At 37.0% G+C, this 17,367-nt stretch overlaps 1 protein-coding gene across 7 annotated transcripts in view; it reads left to right on the forward strand.

Annotated features, from left to right (window-relative positions):
- The window catches only part of AVL9 (AVL9 cell migration associated), an 80,502-nt gene that overhangs the window by 32,952 nt on the left and 30,183 nt on the right, over positions 1–17,367 (forward strand). For 4 of the 7 annotated variants that reach the window (XR_007402083.1, XR_003143144.3, XR_003143145.3 and 1 more), the window contains exons 9-15: positions 1,882–1,951; positions 2,245–2,783; positions 8,377–8,511; positions 9,567–9,786; positions 12,291–12,408; positions 15,666–15,719; positions 16,199–16,287. Coding sequence is in view for 3 of the 7 variants with exons in the window: in XM_025464567.3 (XP_025320352.1) it covers positions 1,882–1,951; positions 2,245–2,783; positions 8,377–8,511; positions 9,567–9,786; positions 12,291–12,408; positions 15,666–15,719; positions 16,199–16,287 (1,225 nt within the window). In the remaining 4 variants the exon portion in view is untranslated. Of the gene's footprint in view, positions 1–1,881; positions 1,952–2,244; positions 2,784–8,376; positions 8,512–9,566; positions 9,787–12,069; positions 12,164–12,290; positions 12,409–15,665; positions 15,720–16,198; positions 16,288–17,367 lie in introns of those variants that run through there. The other 3 variants (XR_004804864.2, XM_049093782.1, XM_049093783.1) reach the window with 3 other exon arrangements.

The raw sequence follows: 17,367 nt of genomic DNA on the forward strand, positions 1-17,367 counted from the left end.
GTGGTTGCACCATTTTACATTCATGCCAACAGTGCACAAGGTTTCCATCGTCTCTACACCTTTACCAATACTTGTTATTTTTTAGTTTTTTGATAGTAGCTGTCCTAATAGGAGTGAGATGTTATCTCCTGGTCTTGATTTGCATTCCCCTAATGGGTTGTAATGTTGAGCACCTTTTTCTGTGCTTGTTGGTCATTTGTATGTCTTCCTTGAAGAAATATATGTTCAATCAGGTTTGGGGGCTTTTTTGTTTTGTTTTTTGCTTGTTGAGTTGTAGGTTTCAAACTTTGTTATTGCAGTTTATAATAAAAGTGTTTTACATTGCAATCCAGAGCACACATGGATATACAAATCTGAAAGAAAAGTCTTGCAAAATAGTACTTAGCCTAGCTACATGTAGTGGCATTTATGATCACATAACTTTAATGTGGCAAATCACAGGTACCCTTTGTATATTGATTTGATGAAATAAGGATGTCCTTTAATGCAACCCTTGGTTTCTCTGTACTTGCAAAGCACTCCTTAAGTAAGATCATTCTGTAAGGAAAACAGAAAACTGTGGGTGCTATGCTCTGTCAAATAGCACTTCAGTGTCACTAAATGATTTAATTGTTTAAAAAAGGAAAAAAAATCACCTAAGCAAATCTTTTGCTTGTTTTTTCAACTAATTTAATGATAACCAAGTGTTAGTTTTAATGCAACATCTAATCCTGTTTTTTTTCCATTTTTAATCATGAAAAATGTTGAACCTACAGAAAAGTTGATAGAATACCATAATGAACTTTTTTTACACATTTGATTTGTATGTGTCGGTAACATTTTGCTACTTTTACATTATGTTGCTTTATATATATGTTCATTTTCCCCCCACCCCGAATCCTAATAATTTTAAAGTCATGGTACTTCACCCCTAAACACTTTAAGATTTTTTTTAAAAGATTGTATTTATTTATTTGACGGGAGAGAGAGAAAGAGAACAGGAGTGGCTAGGGTAGGGGGCAGAGGGAGAGGAGGAAGCAAGTTTCCCACTTGAGCAGGGAGTCTGACACAGGACTCCCTGTCAGTTCCTGACTCAATCTCAGGAACCGAGGATCAAGACCTGAGCCACTAAGGCACCCCAGGATGTATTTCTTAAGAATAAGAGTATATTCCCATATAACCAAGAAACCATTTTCACATTCAAGAAGTTATAACATTTGTACAATAAATGATATCTAATATGCAGTCCATTTTCAAATTTCTTCAGATATTTTAATAATATCCTATAAACTGGTTGTTTCACTCTGGGGATCAAGGGTCATGTATTGCCTTGCCTTGTGGTTCTCTTTAATCTCAAGCAGCTCTACCACCTTGTTCTTTTTGTTGTTGTTGTTTCTTTCTGTTTTTTTTTTAAGAATCTAGACTAGTTAAATTATAAGATTAGATTCGTCTGATTATTTTCTTTTGGCTAATTTCAGATTAAACTTTTGGGGCAAGACTGCTATACAAGTGGTGGTGTGTCCTCAGAGTTATCACACCAGGAAGCCCATAACTGTTTGTAGTATTATCGGTGATGTGAAACTTGATCATTTGATTAAAGCGATAGTCCCCAGATTTCTTCATAGTGAAGTATTTTGCAACTAATAGCTAATCTATGGGCTGATAAATTTGAAGCTATGTGAATGTCCTGTTGCCCAACAACTTTTCACAGTAGTTTTAGCTTCTGTTGTTAATTTTTAACTGAATCATGATGGATGTTTGGTAATTTTTTTTATTCTTTCATTAATATATTTATTAGCTTGTTATTCTTTTGTAAAGGATTTTTCCTTTTCTACACTCCCCCTTTTTTTATGTTGTAGATTCATGAATATTCTGATTTAATTTTTATTTAATCCATTTCAGGTTCTCTTTTATATTTCTCCAGTGAATAAATTGGTGGGTGCCCTGATGACTGTATTATCCCTTTTTCCAGGTAAGAGGGTGACAGTATCTACTCTTCCTATCATTTAACCTATACTCGAACTTTCAATGATAAAAATTTTTAGGAATAAATTTGTTAGGGATAACATTTCTATTTTAACATGATTTTCTTTTGGCAAAGGGTCTCTCTATTTTATATGAGATTTCTCTCTTTTTTAATTATAACATGTGCAAGTATAACTTATTAATATTTTTATAGGAGACTTCCACTATTTAGAATGGAATATGCAGTTCTTACTTTTTCTCACCTTATTGTAAGCCAAGCTCTTCTATTGTATGTTGTAGGCATGATTGAACATGGTCTCAGTGACTGTTCTCAGTACAGACCCCGAAAGAGTATGTCTGAAGATGCTGGGCTTCACGAAAGTAATCCCTCTGCAAATGATTTTCTTTCTATGTCTGCTCCTGACATTTCAAATACCAACTCAGGAACTGTTAAGAAAATTATAACAGGAAGCCATGGAGGAGATGTTGGCATCAAGACCGAAGAACCATTGCTCCAAATAGAAGATGACAGCAGCAAAGGACAAGAACCCAATGATACTAGTCAATATTTGAAACCTCCTTCCCGCCCATCTCCAGAGTCTTCAGAAAGTGACTGGGAGACCTTGGATCCTAGTGTGTTAGAGGACCCTACCTTGAAAGAAAGGGAACAGGTTGGGTCAGAACAGACAAACTCATTTCCAAAGGAGTCTGTACCCTCAGACAGTCCTCCAATTACTGTACAACCTCAAGCTAACACGGGCCAGGCAGTCCTGATACCAGGGCTAATTTCTGGTTTGGAAGAGGACCAATATGGCATGCCCCTGGCCATCTTCACAAAGGTAAAGTTTAGTGTGTGCTTAAGATTTATTTATTTATTTATTAGAGAGTACATACATGAGTGGGGGTGGGGGGAGAGGGAGAGGCAGAGGGAGAAGGAAAAAGACAGAATCTCAAGCAGACTCCCCACTGAGCCAGGAGTCCAATGGGAGGCTCAGTTTTACAACCCTGAGATCATGACCTGAGCAGAAATCAAGAGTTGGATGCTTAACTGACCAAGCCACCTAGGTTCCCCTAGTGTTCCTTACTGAGGCCCTTAAAGAATCTGACAACCCTTGTATTTTTTTTTTTTTTTTAAGACTTACTTATTTTTCTGAGAGAGAGTAGGGGAGGGGCAAAGGGAGAGAATCCTCAAGCAGATAACCCCTGAGTTTGGAGCCCAACACAGGGCTCGATCCCACAACCCATAAGATGATGACCTGAGCCAAAACCAAGAGTTGGATGATCAACCAACTGAGCCACCCAGGTACCCCCCTGACAACCCTTTTAGAGTTTAACTTAGAGTGTTGAACACATTTTCAGGTCTGAAAATTTGCCTTGAAAACTGTAAAATACATACCAAATGTATAGTGTTTCATATGCCAGATACCATACTAAGCTATAAATTCTTATACCCATGAACTTGCACTCTACCATGAAAGACAGATACATCTTTCTGGTAACTAGAGCAAAGTTTTATGGTTTCTCTAAATACCATCCTTTATGCATGAAGTAATAAAACTATGTGAAAAAGAAAGATGGGTAGTATTGACCTGAACATGTATTTCTTCCTCTGTGATAAATTCTTTCTCAGTTTATCAAGCTTTACAAATAAGTATTTGCCCCAAGTCAGTATTGCAGTACAGTTAACAGAGAATGCTTTGTTCATTTTGTGGCCTGATGGGGGATTCTGAAATTATCTTACTTTGTTTTATGATTGATTGAATTAATGCACAGTTTCTTAAAACTGGGATTTAGAAACTTAGGGAGAAAACACAGGGCACGCCAACTGTTGGTTATGGTTGGTAGCCACCAGTTACAGGTTTTCTGAACTCACATGTGGGTGTTAGGACTGCCTGTACTTGTTGAAGCCCTTTCTTGGGTGTTTCACCCACCCTCTAATTTTTATCGTGTGGAGATATCAAAAGGGCAATTAACTGGGGAGCGATTTTGTTTTTGTCTATGAGGTTGCTGAATTAAAGCAATGTAAACATCTATTTTGTGGGCTGCCAATGAACCATGTTTGGCAGAATTTTCTATTTGTATACATTATGCCACTACTGAATGTATGATACCATCATCTTTATGGTAAATAAAATGTTTTTCTTTTTGGTTCTATGTTTTATTATACACTGATTAAAATCTAATTTGTTATTCAATCACAATTGTAAATACAAGTACTGATTCTTTCATGTCAGTAACTTTGGAGTATGAAATACTCTTTTTTTTTATTGAAGTATAGTTGACATAATGAAATATTCTTAAAACTGAATTGCCTTTAGGCTTTTTTTTCCTCTCTTGAAGATCATAAAGGACTTCTACAGAAGGAATTAGGCTAGCCAAACAGCTTAAAGTAATTTTAAAAATAGCCAGAGAGAAGCTAGGGTGCCTGGAGAATATTGTTGAAGGTAGGATATTGAGCTTTGAAGAGAATAAGCTGACTAGTCCCTTGACTCAATGAACTTATACGTAATAAAACATTTCTGTCTAGAAGATATGCCCCAGCTCTCCAGCTTTCCAGTCTTCTCCCTGATACTTGAAATTACTGGAGGATGATGCCTTTCATGTCAGTTTTAGAAATGAGCTTTACTGAGTCAATACTATGGATACCAGATGCTGAAATATACTTAAACCTGTCCTAGGAGCTGATTTGGGAAGTGTAGGGAAAAACTGGAGTGCAGAGGGAGAGGAGATAGGATTGGAGGAAGCTTTTGAGTCCAGTGCCCACAGGGGGAAGGGGAAGAACTAGGGGAACCAAAGGAGAAGGAGGAAAATTAGAAAACTCTCCCATGTGATATGTGTGCTCTGCTGAACTCTACCACTTTAGAACCAGAGAAATGTTGGAGTGAGGGAAATAGAAGAATGAGGGAAATAGAAGAGAGCTAAAGAGGAAGTTGGGGTAACTATTTTCAGATGTGAAAAACAGTCCTGAGGGCTTTTCTTATGCTTTCCTGATTTTAAATCTTCCTATCAATTCCTACTGGAATTGGCCACACACTGGAGCAAAGCCATTACAGTAGAGCCATTACAGGAGGACCGGCCAAAAGGCCTAGAGCCTTGGGAGTTAAGGTTCCCACTTGCTTTAATCTCATGATTTCTCTTTTCTAGTTATGAGGCAATATTTATTATTTGGTAAAAATTAGTTGGACCTTACCATAAATGGAACTCTGATGAAAAGTCACCTTGATTGAAGTAACTCTTAATTGAATACAAAGGGTTTTTATTTTTAGTACTTAAGGGATAGGAAAAATGATTTTAGGTAATCACTAAAAAAATTATTTTTGAGTCTATTAGTTTTTTAAAAAAGATTAGCTACTTAGTTTTGTCATTTTGGTTTTTGTTTTTAAAGATTTTACTTATTTTTGAGAGGGAGAGAGAGCAAGAACACAAGTGGAGGAGGGTGGTGAGGAGCAGAAGAGGGAGTAAGAGGGGGGAGGGAAGATCTCAAGCAGCCCCACACTGAGCCTGTCCCCGTGTGGGGCTTGATCCCATGACCCTGAGATCATGACCTGAGCCAAAATCAGGAGTCAGCCATTTAACCAACTGAGCCACTCAGGTGCCTAATACAATTTTTAAACATACAATTTAGTAGTGTTATGTTCACATCACTGTGCTATAGATCTCCAGAAGTTTCTCATCTTAAACTGAAACATACATTATTTATCTTTTTGTGACTGGCCTGTTGAACTTAACCTAATGTTCTCAAGGTTCATCCATACTGTAACATAGGTCACCATTTCTGCCCTTTTCAAGGCTGAATAATATTCCGTTGTGTGTATATATCACACTCTGTTTATCCAACCATCTGTCAGTGGACATTTGGATTGCTTCCACACTTTGGTTATCGCGAATGCTGCTGCTGTGAACATGGGTGTGCAAGTAATGAATGTTTCAGGGTTTTTTTGTTTTGTTTTTTACTATTATATTACTGTAGCTCCAAATATGGAAATTAAAGCACTCTAGAAAAGTGAAAAGCCAGAAGTGGGCTTGAGTGTGGAGGCTGTTTATGTTTAAGGAGGTGCACTGTACTCTTGCTGCTACCATACAATAAGGGATTTTTTTAAATTTAAGAAAAATAGACCATTGTTAAAAGAAATTACAACATGGGGCACCCGGTAGCTCCATCCGTTGAGGGACTGCCTTCAGCTCAGGTCGTGATCTCAGGGTCCTGGGATCCAGCCCCATGAGGGGCTCCCTGCTCAGTGAGGAGCCTGCTTCTCCCCACCACGGATGCTTTCTCTCTCTCTGTCTGTCTCTCTCATAAATAAAAATCTTATATGTATATAAGTATATATGTATACTTTTTTTAAAAAGTGACACAATTTTTTTCTTTTTTTAATTTTTATTTATTTATGATAGTCACAGAGAGAGAGAGAGAGGCAGAGACACAGGCAGAGGGAGAAGCAGGCTCCATGCACCGGGAGCCTGATGTGGGATTCGATCCTGGGTCTCCAGGATCGTGCCCTGGGCCAAAGGCAGGCGCCAAACCGCTGCGCCACTCAGGGATCCCAATTTTAAGGTTATTTTGAAATATTTTAAGTTTGTAAATATGTAATACTTTCACATGGTTCTAAAGTATCTATAAAATGTCTCCCTTTCATTCCATCCCCTGCTACTCAGATGCTCTCTCCTCCAGTAGTAACCAGCATTATCAGTGTCTTCTGTTTTTCTCTGGGGGTATTTTATGCATACACAATGTATAGATATTCTCCCTCCTTTTATACACAAATGGTAGAAAACTATTCCCCACTTTACTTTAATACCCCTTATTCTTTTTTTTATCAAATACTCCTTGGAAGTGAATTTCATCACTCCTAATTGCTGCTGGATGTTCCATTGTACAGATGACTGATTTATAAGAAGTAGAATGCTGGTCAGAGAGCATGTGTATAGTTTCTTAAGGAATGTAATTTTTTATATTTCTAAAGTGTTGAACTATTGATTTTTTTACAACATACTTTTACAACATATAGAGAGCATTCAATATTGTAGTATTTATGTTTATAAATAGATATTTGAGTGCTGGGGGAGTCTATTGTTTTTAAGTATGTAGCTCACAAAGTAAAACATGACCCCTGGAGCTTTAAACCAGCTGAGTGATCCTGAATGAGGGGCGGGGGCTGGAGGGGGAGTGTCTTTTCAGCCTTTAGTCCCAGGAGGGGTGTGGGTTGCAAAGGACCGTACTGAGTATGTCTAATGCATGGGCACAGTTTATTTTTGCGGCCTCTATTGGTTAGCATTTTATAGAACACAGGAAGATTGTCAAGAAAAAGAATAAAACCAGGTTATTGGACCTATATTCCAACTTTTAGAAGTCTTCTCTCCCATATTAAGTACTTAACAACCACCTGTTAGGGACAACACATATTCTGGGATGTGGTAAAGAACATGAAGTAGCAAAATAGATGTCTCCTACACTCTCATGCGGTAATATAACATATCATCCAGAGGATGCTATCTAGTTCAGTGGGGTTTTTTTAAGTGATGAAAAGTAAAAAAAAAAAAGAAGAAGAAAGAAAGAAAGAAAGAAAGAAAGAAAGAAAGAAAGAAAGAAAGAAAGAAAGAAAGAAAGAAAGAAAGAAAAAGAAAAGAAAAGAAAAGAAAGAAACTCAAGTCACAGGACTTGAGATTGAAAACAAGTGTACCCTCTTGGCTTCATACACAAGTTATGCCACTTGGAAATCTGTCTTGATTAGAATCTCCCAAAAGAAGTGCCATATCCTCCTTCACTGCATCATTGAAGTGTTAACATCTTTACTCTCTGGAAATTTGTACTGTGCTTTGGCAATTCAAATATAATTTTCAGGGCTGTATTTTCAAATACAATCCAAATAGAAGTTAATTAAATATACAGTTATTGCTAGTGTGGTTTTTGTTTGCTTTTTGTTTTAAACATTTAGTAGCAAATATCTTGAAATATTTTTGCATGATTTTCAACAACAGGGCAATAAAACAAATGCCGTGCAAGTGCTTTGCTATTCTTATAACAGTATGTTGGTGGTTTTGTGTTTTCAAATTTTCCTGAAAGAACTAACAGCTTTCTGCTAAACAACATACTTTTTCGTGGGCTTAAAACTTCATTTCCCAAATAAAAAAGTCCAATTCCTTAGTTACTGTGGAGGCTTTTGAATTGAACTGAGAACAAAATGACCAAGTAAGATAGTTTCCATGTTAGACCACCTCTCATGGAAAAGGTGAGCGATTAACTGGACTCGGTACAGTCAAGACCTGAAGTTCCCCTGAAATTGTAGTGAGTCAAAGATGAACTCTGTTAGAGATCCGGCAATGGACGAGATCCGGAAGTTTCATTTCCTAGTATTAGCTCTCTAGGCTTGAGCAGAGAAGTGGCTGTCCTATTACTTTTCTGATGCTATCTCTCACTCTTGTGATTCTTAGGGATATCTGTGTTTGCCTTATATGGCATTGCAGCAGCATCATCTTCTCTCTGATGTCACCGTCCGTGGATTCGTTGCTGGGGCTACTAACATCCTTTTCCGACAACAGAAGCACCTCAGTGATGCTATTGTGGAGGTGGGCTTATGTATGAGCGTGTGTCCTTGACACTGCTGGTCCCTGTTTTTCTTTCCTAACTGGAATTCTGACAGCATAGGAATGGCACTAATAAAGGTAAAAATTCCTGTGCCGGCATTCTATGCACCTTAGGTATATTAACTGATCCGATTCTTCTAACAGCCTATGAGATAGGCATTATTGCTATTCATAAACAAGTGGAAGCTAAGGAGCAGAGAGATCAAATGGCTAGTAAGTGGGTGAGCCAGGATTGCTTAATATGTTCCTGATATCAGGAAGAAGGAGCTACAGATAAATATTTGACATCAACATATGAGAAATTTAAATCATGTGTTCAGTTTTACAATTGAAAGAATTTTTTAAAAAAGGAAATTTCACCCACCGTAGGTTTTTATAGATTCTAATAGAAATTACCAAAACATGCTTCGTGGGAAAATGAATAATGAAATGAAAAATATGGGATCCCAATTTTAAGGAAGAAAAATAAGTCCATACCTTCCAAGGCAGAGGATACAGATGGAGGGACCACAGAGTAGCTTCAACATTACTGGTTACATTCTGGTTCTGGTTCTAAAGTAGGTTGATGGGTTCATGGGTATGTGTGTATTACTTCAGAACTAACCTGTAGGTTACGTATATCTCTTTGTATATCACATGTTACATAATAAGAATATTCCATAGTATCTGTGGGCTCAAAGAATTTTTAGGAATTATACTTACTAACTGTTATAATTCATTTCTGGTTGTGTGACAAAAGTGATTTTTACTACATATTTCTGTTTTCCAAGATTATTTACAAACAACAGGAGTTACTTTTATGATTCAAAATTAAATATTTATGCATATATTTTCTAAAAACAAAATGAGGATTTTTTAAATAGAGAAAGAAAAAAAACACTTCAGTGTAAAAACCTCTTTCTTAGCCTCACATTTTGAGAATACTGTTATTCATATTTTTGTTTTCAGCTTCAGCTTCCCAGTAGTTACTTTTTAAAGTGTGGCATGGATGTCTGCATGAATGCCCAGACTCTGACTTGTACCTGGATACCCTCTAGGTAGAAGAAGCTCTGATCCAGATCCATGATCCAGAACTCAGGAAGCTGCTTAACCCAACTACTGCAGACCTCAGGTTCGCAGATTACCTGGTGAGGCACGTGACTGAGAACCGGGATGATGTCTTCCTAGATGGCACAGGCTGGGAAGGAGGCGATGAATGGATCCGAGCCCAGTTTGCTGTCTACATCCACGCGTTGCTGGCTGCCACACTGCAGTTAGGTAAAGAGCACACAGCCACTTATTTCTTTTGTAATCTTTATGAGGTTTTGAATTGCATAAGAAATATTTTCATTATAAAATAATCTGTTACTTCCTCATACAGAGATAACTGCTCTTAACATTTTGAGCATTTTATATCCTTCCAAACCTTTTTCTATATATTTTTTTTAATTTTAGTTTTGTGTTATTTGTGGTGATCCTTTTACAAAAATGGTTGCTGTTCCAAATGTTTTTTGAAACTTCGTTTTTCTTTATAATAGAAACAAACATACTGAGACAGTAAAATGCAGGTCTTTGGCACTTTTACATGGCTGCTTAGTGTTTCACCAGGTGGGAGGAGGATATGTCAGTATCTGGGGGGTATTTATAAAAACTGCTTACATGTTTTTGAGATGTGTAAAAGAGAATCATGAAAGATAGAAATCACTGGAAATCACATTCCAAGTGATTAAACCTTCAAATTGCCCATTCAAAGAAATGTTATTCCCATTCAGTGGTTAAAATAGAGCAGGTAAAGATAGACTTACTCTTCTATTAAAACTATTTTGTTCCCCATAGAGAAGGAAATCTACAAAAAGAGAAAATGAAGGTCTGCAGTGAGCTTTTGCATGTGGCTGCCTACCATCATGGACATGTAGCAAATACTCAGATTTTGTTGTTGTTAAGAGTGCTGAACTTTTATTTTTTTTCCTTTTTTTTCAATTATCTCTACCACTGTGTGGGAGAAGTTATTAAAAATGCGGTGAAATACACATAATCTAAAATTTCTCATCGTAGCCATTTATAAATACATAGTTCCACAGTTGCATTACGTACATTCACATTGTCTTGTCAGTAGATGTTTGAATCATCCCCAGCACTGTCACCTCCCAGGTTAGTTCTTTGTGAAGGTAGGTGTGGCGTTTGAAATCCAGGCTTCTGAGTGTGTCCTTCATTTGTAAAGAAAAGCTCTGGAGCACGTCCTTATTTGTTAATGGGGTATTTTTAAATATTTGCCTCTTCTACAGTTGTAGTAGCTGAGACACCAAGATTTAAATGCTCTAGTTCAGAATCATTCAATAATCTAGTAAGAAAATCCCAATTTCTACCAATCATATTAGCTTCATGAGTAATTTACTTTTTAAACCTATCTGCCTGGGTAGTTGTGAGTCCTGAATAATAATAGTAACTAGCCTTTTGGGGGGGTAGGGGGAACATTTCATATGTGAAAGGACCTGTTTTGTTTTGAGCACTTTACTTCTAACTCATTTCATCCTCACAACAATTCTGGAGGTAAGACCGTGTTCTCTTCGTTTTATAGGAGAGGCACTGAGCACAGAAAGGTTAAGTAGCTTTCTCATCCCTCTGGTCGAGACTGAGCTGGGATTCAAACTCAAATAATCTGGCTCAGGCCTATGCTGCTGTTAAAAAGAGATTCAACCTAGGGAGCTATTTGAGAAATCCATTCCTAAAAGAAATAGCTTATGTTGCATTTCGAGCCATGTGTATCCTCTTTCCTTCCCAGCAACAAAAGTCACTTTTCACCTTCAAAGCAGGAAACTTACAATCAGTATATGATGCAAAAGCCATTTGAACTTATTCTCCAGACCTTTTCTATTCTTCTAAGCAGAAGAAATACTCTGCATTAAAACTTCCCCATGATTATGAAAAAGCTGAAGAGTTAACGTTAAATATGAAATTTCCTGGGCAGCCCCGGTGGCACAGCGGTTTAGCGCCGCCTACAGCCCGGGGCGTGATCCTGGAGACCTGGGATCGAGTCCCACGTCGGGCTCTCTGCATGGAGCCTGCTTCTCCCTCTGCTTGTGTCTCTGCCTCTCTCTCTCTGCATCTCTATAAATAAATAAATTTTAAAATAAATAAATAAATAAATAAATAAATAAATAAATAAATAAATAAATAAGAAACTTCCCTCCCCCCCCAAAAAAAAAGAAAATTCCCTTGTTATTTAAGTGTTTTGACAGTGAAATGTATGGAAATTACACAGTGAATTTCACCAAATAGTGAGATAAAGTGCAAAGAAGAAAAAAAGTGACTAAAAGAACCAATTCGTGTATTCATTCTAATTTTTTCCATAGAAAAATAACATTTGTGAAAAGATAGTAAGACACTCTAATTGCCTACTCTATACATATACATCAGTATCTTTACTCACTGTCCAGTCTACAGTTTTTGCTTAGTAGATAATACTATGCCTCTTAAACTTGGTAAGGAGAAGTGGAAATATTTTGGAATTGTAAGGAACCTTAGAATATATCTGGCTCAACCCTCTTATTTTCTGGTTAGGAAAATGAAGTTTTGAGTGATTAAGTGACTTGCCAAAGGCCACATAGCTTCTTAACAGGATTTCTGGAACTAGACCCAAGTTTCCTGATATCTGGTAGGCTATCTCCCCCAAAAAGCATGGGGTGGGGGGATAAAGCCATTCCTTTACCCGTTTTGGTGATGAAGCTTCACATCCCTGACTGGCTACAGTCCAGCTCAACTTTCAAATATTTACTTGACAGATAATGAAAAGATATTATCGGACTATGGGACAACCTTTGTTACAGCCTGGAAGAACACTCACAACTACAGGGTGTGGAACAGCAACAAGCATCCGGCACTTGCGGAAATAAATCCGAAGTAAGCACATCCTCTAAGGATTGATAGTACATAACGTGGTCGATTTACTGCCTCAGTATAAAGAAGATCGTATCTTAACTTTGATGGCAATGTGAACATCTCCAAAAATCTCCTTAAATAGATCGAAAAATCCCAGATACAGAGAAGCAGCTGAAAACTGCTTCCCTATTCTTACTTGTTACACAAAAAGCTCAAGACATTTTTGGAAGGATTAACATTTCTCCCAGCTCTTGGCATAATTCAGAAGAGGAAGTCTGGCACATGGCAATGTTCATTGCATGATAGTTTTCTCCCTTTCCCTGGATCCGTACGTTAGCAGAATGGTCAAACAAGATAGAAACTTTGAAGGAATACCACTGGTGGAGACTCTGAGGTTATTTTAAAATATGAAGTGTAAAAAAACTAAAGGCAATATTTGAACTCCTAGTATGTGGTCAAACCCAAGTTTCCAACTTAGATTCTAAAATACCAACAAAATTTAATACCTGTCACAATACTGAATGTTGACAGACTTTATCCATGTAGGCATAAAAGACATTTAAATGTGTGGAGTGCCACTTTTGTGAAGCATGCTATCTTTGTTTGAATGGAACAGAGTAGAAACTAAGGTGATCTCTCCATTGGTGGAATGTGTATGTAGTTCCCCCCTTATCTGCAGTTTCAGTTACTCAGGGTCACCTGCAATCCTGAAGCAAATGATCCTTTTTGTGACATGTCGTCAGAAGGTCAGTAGCAACCTAATGCTACATCACAATTCTTAACGTCCTTCACCTCCCTTCATCTCATCACTGAGTATTTTATCATCCCACATCATCATAAGAAGAGGAAGGGTAGAGACGCATGGGTGGCTCAGTGGTTGAGCATCTGCCTTTGGCTCAGGACCTGATCCTAGGGTCCGGGATCAAGTCCCACATCAGGCTCCTTGCAGGGAGCCTGCTTCTTTCTCTGCCTATGTCTCTGCCTTTCTCTCTGTGTCTCTCATGAATAAATAAATAAAATCTTTATTTTTTTTAATAAAATCTTAAAAAAAAAAAAGAGGAGGAAGGGTAAGTACAGGGCAATAAGATATTTTCAGAGAGAGAAAAAGAGAAAGACTACATTCACATAACTTTTATTACAGTATATTCTATTTTATCATTAATCTCTTGCTGTGCCTAATTTAAAAATTAAACTGTCTTGTAGAAAGAAAAAAAAACTGTATTGTAGGTATGTTATGTTATAGGAGACAGTATACATAGGGTTCGGTATACTATCTGCAGTTTCAGGCACCCGTTGAAAGTCTCAGAATGTGTCCTCCAAAGATAAGGGGGAGCTACTGTACATCCTAGGAACTTATCTTCTAAATTAAATTATTAAAGTGATTTTTTTTTAATACAAGTCTACACTGAATGTTTTCATTTGTATTTTAAACTTCTTGAGAGTCGGACAGAAACCAACTTCGTGCTGACTACTGTATTTTTTGGGAGCTGGAGTTCAGTTAGTTAGACTGGGGATGTGATTTAAGTGGTACTATAAAGAATATTCACACACACACACACACACACACACACACAATCCAGATATTTATGTCATATAAATATCCGGAACTTAGGGAGGCATCTGCAAGGGTGAAATGTAGCAGGGTTTTAAAGAACATATCTGTTAAACTTTATATCATCTATCAAGAAAAATGACTAGGTTCGGCAACAATTTTGGTGAGTTTAATCATCACACTGGGCTATAGCAGAAACCTCTATTGGCATTTGAATGTGGTAAAAACATAGAGAATTAAAAGGCAAAAACATCTTAATAGTATTAAATGAGAGACCTAAGAGTTCAAAGTATTCTCCGTCACTAACCACAAGGTCTGTGTTTTAAAGAGTGATGAAGGAAAACAGATGTGAGTTTGTTTGCCTGGTGGCCCTCACTGTGACGGGGGTGGGGCAGTCGTGGTGGGGCTAGGGTCCACCTCTACCATCTGCAGTGTGGCCTGCGGGGCCATCCGGTCTCTTCCCCCAGTGCTCTGTACTGATAACCTGCTCAGATCTTCATCCAGTCTCTGCATCTGCTGTGGTGCCTTTAACTTGAACCAGCTCTCCCAATGTTGATGTAGGTCCATGAGAGACTTAGCTGGAATGGGTTTTAAAGGATTGTAAAACAGCACTTCTAAAAATGTATAAATAAGTCAAAGTTACTTAGACTGAAGGGAAAGCTCAAGAAAGACCTGAAATATATAGGTAGCAAAATTATGCAGATATAACAGTTTTTCATTATTTTCACCAAATTAAAAACAAGAAATAATAGTCTTCAGTTGTTATCCAGAGGATATAACTTAGACATATTCCAAACTAATTATAAGATTTGAAATCTATGAAACCCTTTCTCCAACTCCTAAAGAGGAAAGAAGGAAGTCCTCTAACTTCCTTTAGTAAACATCAGATATTTTTCATCCTTTAAACATGGCCTTTCTAGGAATATGAAGAATGATTAAGTACTCTCAATCCTTTCAACCTATCATTCAGAATCCAGAAAAAGTAATTACATATGCTTACTATGGCCAATAAGGACATTTGTTGTCTTTTGGAAAGCTATAAATAGCATTTTGATGTTTTTATAAGTAGCTATCATTTCATTAGAATCACTTTTTTTTTTGTTAGACATTGAGAGAGACCTCTCAGTATGAAATAATGTGGATATTTATTGACTCCTTTTATAGTATAACTTTGGTCAAGTTGCCTGATTTCATATATATATATGTATGCACATGGCTTCTTCCCTTTTGTTCATTTTCAAGATCTGCATTTTGAGTTGCTTTTCATATAGAAAGTACAGATTTTACTGATACATGCAAATCTTCAGTGACCAAAAGCACACATCTGTAAGACAGTCATAATCAAGGTATAGTCCATGACCATGACCTAAAAAGTCAGTTACTAACCCTGACTCTTCTGGGGAGCTTTTTAAAAATGTTGATGCTTAAGCCCAACCCCAGACCAAATAAATAAGAACATTAGTGTAGCATTCAGAAACCTTTCTCACCCCCGACTCCAAGAAAAAAAATCCCTATTTTTACCAGGAGGAAATAAGCTCAAAAAGGCTCCCAAGATTGTAAGTAGAGAGCTATGCTCAAAGCAGGTTTCCTGCTGTCATGTGCAGAACACCGCCACCCAGCTGGGTCACCCCTGCAAGGTTTACTTATACTTCCTTGGGACCATGTTCTTTTGCGACTCTATTAAGAAAATACTCATGGTCTAATAGTCTCAAACTTTGTTTTACAGTCATCCTTTTCAAGGCCAGTACTCAGTGTCAGACATGAAGTTAAGATTCTCACAGTGAGTATTTAGAGAAAAAACTAGGAAAATTTTTATGTCTGAGTTTATGCCATGTGTTTCATTGCTAATTAGGAATTGTTTTTCTCCACTTGATAGACTTGTGCTTCAAATAGTAACCAAATATGTGCATAACATTCTCCAGCTCAGCAGTGTGTATGTTTCAGAGTGAAAACACTGCTGTTTCATAGAGAATGGTGTGAACTAATAACAGAATTTGCCATTTTTATTCTGGTGGAGTAACTTTAGCAAATCATAACTGTAGGGAGAATTAACCATGCATCCTTATGGCCTTTTTTTGGTTCGTCTGCATGTTATTTTAGTATTTTCTGAAAGTTTACATGCTTAAAAGGTTACTTAACTAACTGATGCATGACAAATAATTTAGCTTATTTTCTCAATAATTTTATCTTGGGGATGGTTATAGGGTGTGGTATGTGTGAATTTTTGTAATGTCCTTAAAACTTCTTTGCTTTTATCAGTTCTGTTCAAAACAGTGAACGTGGCAAAAAAATTGGAAACGTCATGGTCACAACCAGCCGAAATGTTGTCCAAACAGGAAAAGCTGTTGGTAAGACCTGCCTTTCCCCAGAAACAGATTAGAATCATAACACATCTCTTCTCTGTACTTGATATTGTTAGAATCATAAAGTTGCAGAGATCTGTGTCTCATATCATATAATAATGCAAGATAGTTGAATACAAAGGCTGAGTGTTTTTCACCTTATTCCTGAAAATTCTTATGACATCGGATAATATCAGAGTTCAGCAAATTTTGCCACACCCGATGGAGAGAGACCAATTTTCTGATGTGTTCACTGTTGTAACGAGGCAAGTTTCGGTGGAGTTTTTCCCCCATATCCTGAGCTGCCTGCAGTTTTTTATAAGTAGTAGAGCACCATAATAAAGTAGGTATTAGGAGTGCTGTCTTCTAAGGTATTATCATAAATAAAGGAAATCAGTGAAACCAACAGGTCATTTTTTTATAAAGATCAACAATATCAATAAAATCTTTATAGACTAGTAAGAAGAGAAAAGGTACAAGTTACCAGTATCAGGAATAGAAGAGGGGACGTCGGTCTTAACAGAAATTAAAAGGATTATAGGGAATATTGTGAATACCTTTATGCCATTTTGACAATTTAGATGAACTATGCAAATTCTCTGAAAGACTCAAGTTGCCAAAACTGATGTAATAAGTAATTGGAAATTTAATAGCCCTATACTTATTAAATAAATTGGATTAAAAATCATACCACAGGTTTTTAATTTAATCCAAGCCAATATAGCTTCACTTACTAATTTTATCAGATGTTTAAGGAATAATACCAATTTTATACATATTCTTTCAGAAAATAGTGAATGAGGTATAACCCTCCCCAGTTCTTTTAATGAGGCCAGTATTACTGTGAGAACCAAGCCAGGTGTCATGCTGTTGCATACATTTCTTCTGCACCTAGCTTTCTTCCGTTAAAATACTTTGAAGTTTGTTCCATATCCATTCTAAAAAAATGTCTCATTCTTTCTTTTCTGTCCACCATCAGTGGGTTCATTTGATTATAGGGGGTGGGATTTAATATGTAAGCCTTTATTTCCATACACTATTATGCATTTAACTTATTTTGACTTCTTATTTTTAATAGAAAAATTC

The sequence above is a fragment of the Canis lupus genome, chromosome 14, assembly GCF_003254725.2.
Source record: "Canis lupus dingo isolate Sandy chromosome 14, ASM325472v2, whole genome shotgun sequence".
Taxonomy (NCBI): Eukaryota; Metazoa; Chordata; class Mammalia; order Carnivora; family Canidae; genus Canis; species Canis lupus.